At 39.0% G+C, this 9,857-nt stretch overlaps 1 protein-coding gene across 1 annotated transcript in view; it reads right to left on the bottom strand.

Annotated features, from left to right (window-relative positions):
- The window catches only part of cds2.S (CDP-diacylglycerol synthase 2 S homeolog), a 33,985-nt gene that overhangs the window by 1,623 nt on the left and 22,505 nt on the right, over window positions 1-9,857 (bottom strand). The window contains exons 7-11 of the mRNA XM_018255164.2: window positions 4,243-4,325; window positions 3,036-3,123; window positions 2,566-2,634; window positions 1,267-1,419; window positions 750-869 (exon numbers count right to left, since the gene is read on the bottom strand). Of these exons, the coding sequence (XP_018110653.1) occupies window positions 750-869; window positions 1,267-1,419; window positions 2,566-2,634; window positions 3,036-3,123; window positions 4,243-4,325 (513 nt within the window). The remainder of the gene's footprint in view (window positions 1-749; window positions 870-1,266; window positions 1,420-2,565; window positions 2,635-3,035; window positions 3,124-4,242; window positions 4,326-9,857) is intronic.

Raw genomic sequence — 9,857 nt, 5'->3', positions numbered from 1 at the left:
ACCAGCTTTCCTGTAAAAGTCTATGATGTAACTATCTATCCCTTAACTTCCCCAAGTCTTCCCCATTTATGATAAACTGTGTAACTGTGTTATTTCAGTATGAGGAATCTTATATTCAATTTTCATTTTTACAACAGTTCCCCTTTAAGACAAAAATATTAAACTAATAGAAAAGCAGCTCTTTTTTGAGCCTTGTGTACCATCAGGCACTGGAAAGAAGTAAAAAATAAGCAGACATTTGCATTTGTGCAGAGCACTGTGCCTCCTTTCTCAATTTGATCAACGTGGAAGAATGTCAGTCTCAAGATTTTTAATCCAATAAATGAAGGATACACAACAGGCATTCCCAAATCTATTTGGGGGAAGGGAGTGAGAGCTATAGGAGCATTATGGTACCTAAAACTGTCCTTGTACCAAGAATGCTTGGGACTGATCTTTCTGTAATTTGGATCTTCATACCTTAAGTCTACTAGAAAATCATGCAAACATTAAATAAACTCAATAGGCTGGTTTTGCTTCCAATAAGGATTAGTTATATCTTAGTTGGGATCAAGTACATGGAACTGTTTTATTATTACAGAGAAAAAAGAAATCATTTTTAAAAATCTGGATAAATTGGATAAAATAGAGTCTATAGAAAAAGCCTTTCCGTAATTCGGAACTTTCTGGATAACAGGTTTCGGGATAACTGATCCAATGTCTGTATTTAAATAATTTATCATGCTTTCATAAGACATACAATTCCTTACCTTAATCTTAAAAGCTCTCTTAAATCCACTGGCAAAGAACCCACCAAACGGACCAATGAGAGAGGCAAATGTAGAGAGAGCAATACTGTGTATCTGGAAAGGGTACATCCAAACAGTTTTCTGTAGGAGAAAAAAAGCCATACGTAAGTAAGACATGCATACACAACAGATGAAAAGAATTTGCACTGGATGTATGATACATATTCCAAACTTCCCGACTAAATTGCTCAGCTGAGCACACGTAGAAGGCCATATACTTTCTGAAGAACTCAGGGCTGGATTTACATAGTGGGCGCCCCTAGGCCCACTGCCATTCGTCACCCCCGTCCCCTCCCCTTTATTTGTGCAAATTTTGATCATCAGGACTGGAGCAATGGGGATTGGTGCACAGGAAATTTTAAAAATATCCAGCGCATCCCCTGTGTTTTTAAACAAATGTGGGTGTGGTTGGGCAGCATGCCGTCCCCAGCCCGGGCCTAGGTGGCCTTTCCAAAAATACGGGCCTGGAAGTACTTACCCAGCCAATGACAGAATGGAACAGTTCGGGTATGTGATATTCATGGAGCTGAAACAGCTCTGAGGGTTCACAATCAACTGTGAATCTGTTTGTATCATTGTTAAACTCCACTGGGCACACAAAGTAGCTGTAGCCAGCCATGACGTATGAAAGCTAGAAAAGAAAAACACAAGGTCATCCAAAAAAATTATTCAAAATCCCATTTTAGCACATTAGTCAAGCAAAATGAACTTTAATTACACTGTATGAATTATTTGAATCTTATTTCCTTCGGTCTGAGAATTCATAATTATAGCAAGCAGGCAGGAGCCATTTTGTGGACACTTATTAAGACAAGCCTTGCATCAACTCAGAATCTTGTTTGTGCACCAGAATGGGGGACCCAATGTCATCCCCATGCCCTGGTTACACAATTAAACTGTGAAGAGAACAGGGGAATGTGTGGAGAGCAGTGACATCTAGGAAGATGCTGAATGGAAAGTGAAAGTAATTATCTGTGCTGCCTCCATGGCAGAGGAGGGGCAGACAATATTTGATTGACAGCTGAGATTTTTAAATGAGTTTGCAACAGCTATGAATGCTTTAATAAAAAAATAGAAATTGGATTTCATTGGTTTAATTTGAAAAGGACTTTTATTATACGGATTTGTGTGTCTGGGTGACAGGTCCACTTTAATTTTGAAATCTGACATGGGGCTAGACATATTGCCAGTTTCCCAGGAGCCCCCAGTCATGTGACTTGTGCTCTGATAAACTTCAGTCACTCTTTACTGCTGTACTGCAAATTTGAGTGAGATCACCGCCTCTCCTTTTCTCCCCCCCCCCCGTAGCATAATAACAGATCAGTGGGAGGGTAACCAGATAGCAGCTCTCAACAGCACTCAATAGTAAAATCCAGGTCCCACTGTTATACATTCAGTTACATTGAGTAGGAGAAACTAGTCTGCCGGAAAGCAGAGTGTTGGTTCTTTCTGAAAGCACATGACCAGGCAAAATGACCTGAGATGGCTGCCTACACACCAATATCAGCAACTTAAAAAAAACCTTATAGGTTCAGGAATGAAATTTTATATTGTAGAGTGAATTATTTGCAGTGTAAACAGTGGAATTTAGAAATAAAAACGACACCATAAAAATCATGACCTTTAAGTCTCATTCAAGGGCAGTGCAATTCCTAATCAAATTGCTAATGTGTAAGGACATAGAAGGCAACACATGACATTATTTGAGGTCTGACTGCTTTTGTCAAGTGCTACATTTACTGTGAAATGACAACAATCTTGTGAGCTGCAGACTTACCAACAATCCAAAGACTACAGTGGAAAAGAAGCCTCCAATAAAACCTTCCCAAGTCTTCTTGGGTGACAGCTTTAGGAATAAAACAGAAGTGTAAGAAATGTGTTACTTTGAGAAGGGTGACCGAGAATTAGGAGATTATTCCCCTTTGGTTCTTTCTGCCCCTGCCTTTTTTCACAGCAAAATCAAACAAATAAATAAAACTTTTGAGCACAGGGGATTTTTCTCACTACTTTTGAAATACTATAGTATTAGCTTGTAGCACTATAGACTATATTTAAGAGTCTAAATTTACAGTCCTAGTGGATTAATGTTTTTGTACTCTTGTGATTGGTCTATGTAACGTCTAGGTTCCAATTTAGCAGTGGGTTCTGGAATGCCAATCTAAATGATCTGATTATAATCTAAAACCTGGTATCCGTCTGACTTTATGGAAGTGTTGAGCAGCAATTCAGAAATCAGAGTGAACTAACCTTGATGAGCGGTGTCCGACCAAAAAAGAACCCAAACATGTAGGCCATGATGTCATTGCAGATCACACAGGATATTGGAACAATAAACCTACAAGGAGAACAAATTGGCTCAAACAGCCATGGTACAGCAGTATGCAATGTTGTGATCCAATGATATTTATGACAGATAAAATAATTATGTTACGTAACAGGCAGGGGCTACTCCGTTGTTAGAAATATGGTTAAAAATGCCATATTTTATATACTGAACTTATTGCACCAGCCTAAACTTTCAGCTTGTCAATAGCAGCAATGATCCAGGACTTCAAACTTGTCACAGGGGGTCACCATCTTGGAAAGTGTCTGTGACACTCACATGCTCAGTGGGCTCTGAGCAGCTGTTGAGAAGCTAAGCTTAGGGAACGTTTCAAATTATCAAGCAGAAAATGAGGTTTGTCTGTAATATAAGCTGATGCTAGAAGGCTGATTATTACATTCTGATGCTAATTGCACTGGTTTCTGTGCTGCTATGTTGTAATTATCTGTATTAATTACTAATCAATTACTATTGTGACATTTCTATTCTATGTGTACTGTATATTTTGAGTCGGTCCCTAAGCTCAGAAAGTGACAGCAGCACAGAGCATGTGCAGTGAATCAGCAGAAAAGAAGATGGGGAGCTACTGGGGCATCTTTCGGGGCAACAATCTTCCCTTTTAAAAGACTATGGTTGCCTTGTGCTGATAAAACATTTCTAGCCTACTTCTTTAGTTAAGCTTTAGTTCTCCTTTAACATACATAAATATTAAATCAAATATGAATGCCTGTTGCAGAAACTAAGAACTGAAGGATAAAATTAAGAGGCAACATGTCAACAATATTGTCCCTTGATGTGCAAAGTAGGAGGACAAGCTTTATGGCTAGCTAGTGACACAGCTGCGTCAATAATGCACAGTTAGTTTGATACAGGAGGGAATATCGTTTTTGTTGCCTCAATGTTGGGTCGTCACAAGTTTTGGTGACATAAAACCCTTGAACTGAAGGTGATTCTCTTTGTAGACGTGTTCAAATAGGTTGAAATGGTTTGTTCTTGCTTAATGTCTTTTTAACAATATTGCAATATGATGTTTAAGAGGAATAGTACGCTGAGAAAAAAAATAATACACATCTCATCCTCTCTCATATCGTCATAGGTGAGTTCTGCAGCAAATCAGCAACATGTACTTACCAAATCATTCCCTCAAACAAGTTATGAATGATGAGGTGTGACTGAGTGACAACGATAAGAAGAGTGACGTGTGTCCAGCCAAACTAGAAGAATAAACCAGAAAAAAATATACATAAGGCTTTCAGATGAACAGAGATGGTTATAAAAATAAGGGCAGGTTACCTTTAAATACACATTTAGCCTGCTTTAGATTAGCCTGTTCTTTTCCAGCTGGTTTCATTACAGACTGGAATTATTAGTCTTATGATTATGTCTTATAATTGGCTGCTAGGGTAAAAGTCTCCTACAATATCTAACCCTTAAGGTTATCCAACCACTCGGCCTACAAGTAAAATTACAAGATACCATAACAGTAGCCATACACAGGGGTACTATTGCTCTAGGCCAACAGCCCTAACAACAGTATAAGCAGGAAGGGAAGAAGCAGATACCCGTTACTTTCTGTTGTTAGGGCTGTTGGCCTAGAGGAATAGCATCCCTGTATTTGGCCACTGTTATAAGGTATCTTGTAATGTGACTTGCAGGCTTCTAAACTTCCTCTACTGCTCATGCACTATGCACACTCCGACATGGTACATCGGCAGGTGAAGTTTCTCGTTTGGACAGATCACCTGCAATATGATAGAATAGTAGAATGATCGGAACAAACTGATACTGGCTAAACATCCATAGAGAGTCAGCAGTGTGGTCAAAAAGGACCAACAGCTAAAATCAATCTGGTAACATATATTTAGCTAAAAGGAGAAGGAAAGCTACAGAAGCAGTTTATTGCCAATAGATAACCCACAAGCCATCGATAACACTATATTTATTCTGTAGAATGCTTTACCATGCCTGAGTAAACTGCTCTAGAACTCTCTCTGCTTATTTAGGATAGCAGCTGCCATATTAGCTTGGTGTGACATCACTTGGCTCTGGCCTCAGATTACAGCAGAGAAGGGAGGAGGGAGGGGGAGAGAGGAGTAAACTGAGCATGCTCAAGCCAAAGCCCTGCGTTTAAGCTGAAAACAGGAAGTCTGATACAGAAGCCCATGTGTACACAAAAGAAGGAAAGAAATGCTGTCTTTCTTTTGACAGAGGACTCAGAGCAGCATTATTTTGAGGGTTTACTGGTGTATTTATATAGACCTTTCTGATAAAGCTTATTTAATTTTAGCCTTTCTTTTTCCTTTAATTGGAAAAACAAATTCCAAACTGCGCCGCTGCAGAACAAAAAATAATCTAATACAATGAGTGTCACTGGGCGCATGTAAGTACAGTAGCCAGGCAGATCTTCAGTGGAAAGTTTGTGCTTTATTTTTCATGCAAATAAAGAAAACAATGTGCAAAGCTGCAGTATGCACTTTTCACCAGCAGGAGGTCAGCAGTAACCCTGCAAACACACATTCCTGAGCTCCAGAACAACCTCTCACAAAGGCTTAACACACCCCAATGATTTCAGTCTGCAGCTTTTATAGCTTCCAGACTGCTCTATGCTGACACCATGTGATCAGCATCTACCCTATAAATATTCATTAGGAGAGGCTGCCCACCCCTTTAGGAAGTGGCTTCTCTGAGAGCTGTAGGTAAGTGCTTTGTACAATAAATTTCATGTATATATAAAAAGTAAAGCTTTCCATGCACACTCTTGTGTTTTAACATACAGCAAAAACAGCTTTCAATATACAATTGTTTTAGCACCATTTACATATACTCCGAACACAGCTGAGTCACATGCTTCAAACAAAGTAGGCCTCAGTTTGTTAACCAAAGCTAAATAACACCCAAAGTATTTACATAAATTATACACATAGCTATTTACACAGATTACTGGCCAGCAAAACAAATTAGCATTAACAAACAAAAAAAACTAAATTCACCCCATCACATATTCCCCTCCTTAAGAAGAAGGGTACCTTCTTCAGAAATAATCAAAAAAACCTTATCAGTACTCACATGAAGGTGAGTTTCCTCAAAGACAGAATTATTCTTCCTTTTCAGTTCCTGCACCATATCTAGATAAATAGTCAGCATTGTGATGTTGACTACCCGGCCGGTGGTGAACTGTAAATCTAAATGGTTGGATTGCAAGGTACCATCTTGTAACTCTTGCATTTTTATCTTTCATTCTGTTAATCCATACAAGTGGGTGGTGATCAGTCACTAAGGAAAACTCTTGACCCAGCAGGTAACATCTTAATGACTCTAGTGCCCACTTTATTGCTAAACACTCTTTTTCAATGACACTATACCTAGTTTCTCTAGGGAATAGTTTTCGGCTTATGTAGAGCACAGGGTGCTCCTCGCCATCAATTTCTTGACTCAGTACAGCACCTAAACCTTTCTCAGATGCATCAGTTTGTACTATAAATCTGTAATCAAAATTAGGACTCTTAAGAACTGGTTCAGTACATAACATGTCTTTAAGCTTCTGAAAAGCTACTTCACATTGTGGATTCCATATAACTTGGTCTTTGCAATTCTTTTTAGTGAGATCAGTCAATGGAGCAGCAATTTCAGAGAAATTTGGCAGGAATCTCCGATAATATCCAACCAAACCTAGGAAAGAACGTACCTCTTTCTTTGTTTTTGGTGGAAGAATCTCAGCAATGGCTTTAATTTTGGTTTTGTCAGCTTTTACCTTGCCATTTCCTAGAATATAACCTAAATATCTAGTTTCTGTAAAACCTAGAGCACACTTTTTCGGGTTAATTGTAAGACCAGCAGATTTTATAAGAGACACAACAGTATCTAGATGTCGCAGATGACTTTGCCAATCTGGGCTAAATATCACCACATCATCTAAATAAGCAGAACAGTATGAATCATGCCCTCTTAGGATGCGGTCCATAAAGTACCGCAGGCGCCCCATGGAGACCAAATGGCATGGTTACAAACTGAAAGAGTCCCTGGCTAGTTGCAAATGCTGTTTTCTCTCGAGACTCTGGATCTAAGGGTATTTGCCAATAACCCTTTGACAGGTCAATGGTAGAGATAAATTTAGCTCCACCCAGCTGGTCAATTAACTCATCAATGCGTGGCATTGGGTATGAGTCAAATTTAGATATGAGATTGATCTTCCTGAAATCAACACAAAAACGGATAGAACTGTCTTTTTTTGGAACTAGTACTACTGGTGAACACCAATTACTTACAGAAGGTTCAATTACACCAAACTCTAACATCTGCATTACTTCTTGCTTTATAATTTGTTTGTATTTTTCAGGCATCCTATAGGGTTGCTGACGAATAGGTTTTGCATCACCTGTATCAAGATTAGTTCTACCTGGTGTTGTCACAAAAATACAATTGTACTTGTCTAATAACTTGCCCAGTTCTGTTTGTTGATCTAAAGTTAGCACAGAAGATATATTAATCTTACAGGCTTCAGAACTTTCTCTGTCCAGTCTCTGATATGCTTCTTCAGCCATATCAGGTGAACATTCCTGCAACACCATCAAAGAAGTATTTTCTTTCCTCTCCTTCCACTTTCTTAGGAGATTTATATGATAAATCTTTTTGTTCCTTCTACCTGAAATCTGAATTTCATAATCTACAGGACCCACTTGTCTCAAAATCTGAAAGGGACCCTGCCAATGAGCCATTAGTTTATTCTGCTGACTGGGAAGTAAAAGTAGGACTTTTTCACCAGATTTAAATGTTTGTTCCCTTGAACGTTTATTATACCAGGTACTTTGATTGGACTGAGCCTCAGCTAAATTTTGCTGTGCCATTTCTGACATTTTGCACAATTTCTGTCTCATACAATCAATGTAGGCAATGACACTCTGAGGACTATGTTCATCACTTACCCAGTTTTCATGAATTACATCAAGGATACCCCTAGGTTGTCTTCCATAAAGTAATTCAAAAGGTGAATAACCAGTAGAGGCTTGCGGTACCTCTCTATAGGCAAAAAGAAGATAGGGTAACCATCTATCCCAGTGTTTTGGATCATCCCCCACAAACTTTTTAAGCATACGCTTTAAGGTTTGGTTCATCCTCTCTACTAAACCATCAGTTTCGGGATGATAAGGAGCAGTTCTCAGTGCTTTTACTCCAAGTAGTACATACAGCTCTTTTAAAAGACTTGAGGTAAAATTTGTTCCCTGATCAGTTAAGATTTCTCGGGGAATACCAAGAGAGCTGAATATTTTAATTAGGGCATCTGCCACAGATTTTGCTGTAATGTTTCTTAGTGGTATGGCCTCGGGGTATCTTGTTGCATAATCACAAACAACAAGTATATACTGATTACCCTTACTACTTTTTTCTAAAGGGCCAACTACATCCATTGCTACCCTTTCAAATACTTTCCCCACAACTGGTATTGGGATCAAGGGAGCTTTGTCACTTGGCTTAACAGGTGCAGTTTTCTGGCATACAGGACAAGAACTGCAGTATTCAGCTACTTGCTGATGAATACCTGGCCAAAAAAATCTGTATAAGATCCTATTCAGAGTTTTCTCTCTACCCATATGACCAGACCATGGTGTTTCATGGGCCAAACGAATTATTTCCTCCCTAAACATTTTGGGAACCACTACTTGTTCTTGTATTACCCCCAATTTTTTGTTTTGTCTTACCCTTATAAGGATACAATTTTGCAAAACATAGCAAGGCTGTTCATCAGATATTTCGGAATTACTTACAACCTTTTTAAATAATGGCAACAAACTGCTGTCTTTTCTCTGAGCCTTTTCAATATCAATGTCCCAATTGACTGTAGCAAGAAAGTCTCTTTTGGGCTCATTGTGTTCTGCTTTCCACTGAGCCTTTAAAAGTCTCTTTTCCCTTTTGGTCTTACCAGGCTTACCTTGTCCTTCAAACAAATCTGAAGAAAAGGGGAAAAGTTTATTCCAGGTTTCCTCACTGGCAACAGCTTGCTTTGCTTGTGTCCTCGTAGTTACTGCTACCATAGGAGACTCTGTCCTCTGTTGTGGCAACAAACTTAGAAAATTAGGAAAGTCTCTTCCAATAATCAAATGGTAAGGCAACTTGGGGACTAGTCCAATAATCAGTCTGTGGACAGTTGATCCAACTTTAACTTGTATTTTGGCCAAAGCATGTTTTTTCTTGTCACCATGGACACAGGTTATCGTGGTGTTTCCTAAAATATTAAGATTTCTTAATAGACCAGCTTTAAGCAGTGTCTGGGGACTTCCACTATCCAATAGGGCTTGCACTTTCTGGCCATTTACATGTGCTTCAACCAAGAAACCACCATTGTCTCCAACAACATTAGTAGGGTTACTTTTGCTTTGTACTTTATGACAAAATCTGGCAATATGTCCAAGTTTTCCACAGCTGTGGCATTTTACATTTCCGCGGTCTTGAGGATTTACTCTGGGCTGTGGTTCTTTTTGCGGAAAGGGTTTGTATCGTACAGTATTTCTTTGCTCTGCTTCCCTTCTAGCGAGCAAAAAGTCCTCCGCTAGAGCAATTGCCTTTGAGCTTGTTTCAGGTCGATGCTCCTGTACCCATAACTTTGCTTTTTCAGGCAGAATTTCAACCAGTTGCTCCAGTGCAATAATTTCAAGGATTTGCTCACCAGTTTATTTTTCTGGTTGAATCCATTTTAACAACTGTTCATAAAGCTGGGCATATGCCTCACGAGGACCTTCAGAGTTGTTGTA

Source organism: Xenopus laevis, chromosome 3S (genome assembly GCF_017654675.1).
Source record: "Xenopus laevis strain J_2021 chromosome 3S, Xenopus_laevis_v10.1, whole genome shotgun sequence".
Taxonomy (NCBI): Eukaryota; Metazoa; Chordata; class Amphibia; order Anura; family Pipidae; genus Xenopus; species Xenopus laevis.
The sequence above is the reverse complement of the archived record's forward strand: the minus strand, read 5'-3'. Positions and strand labels throughout refer to the sequence as shown.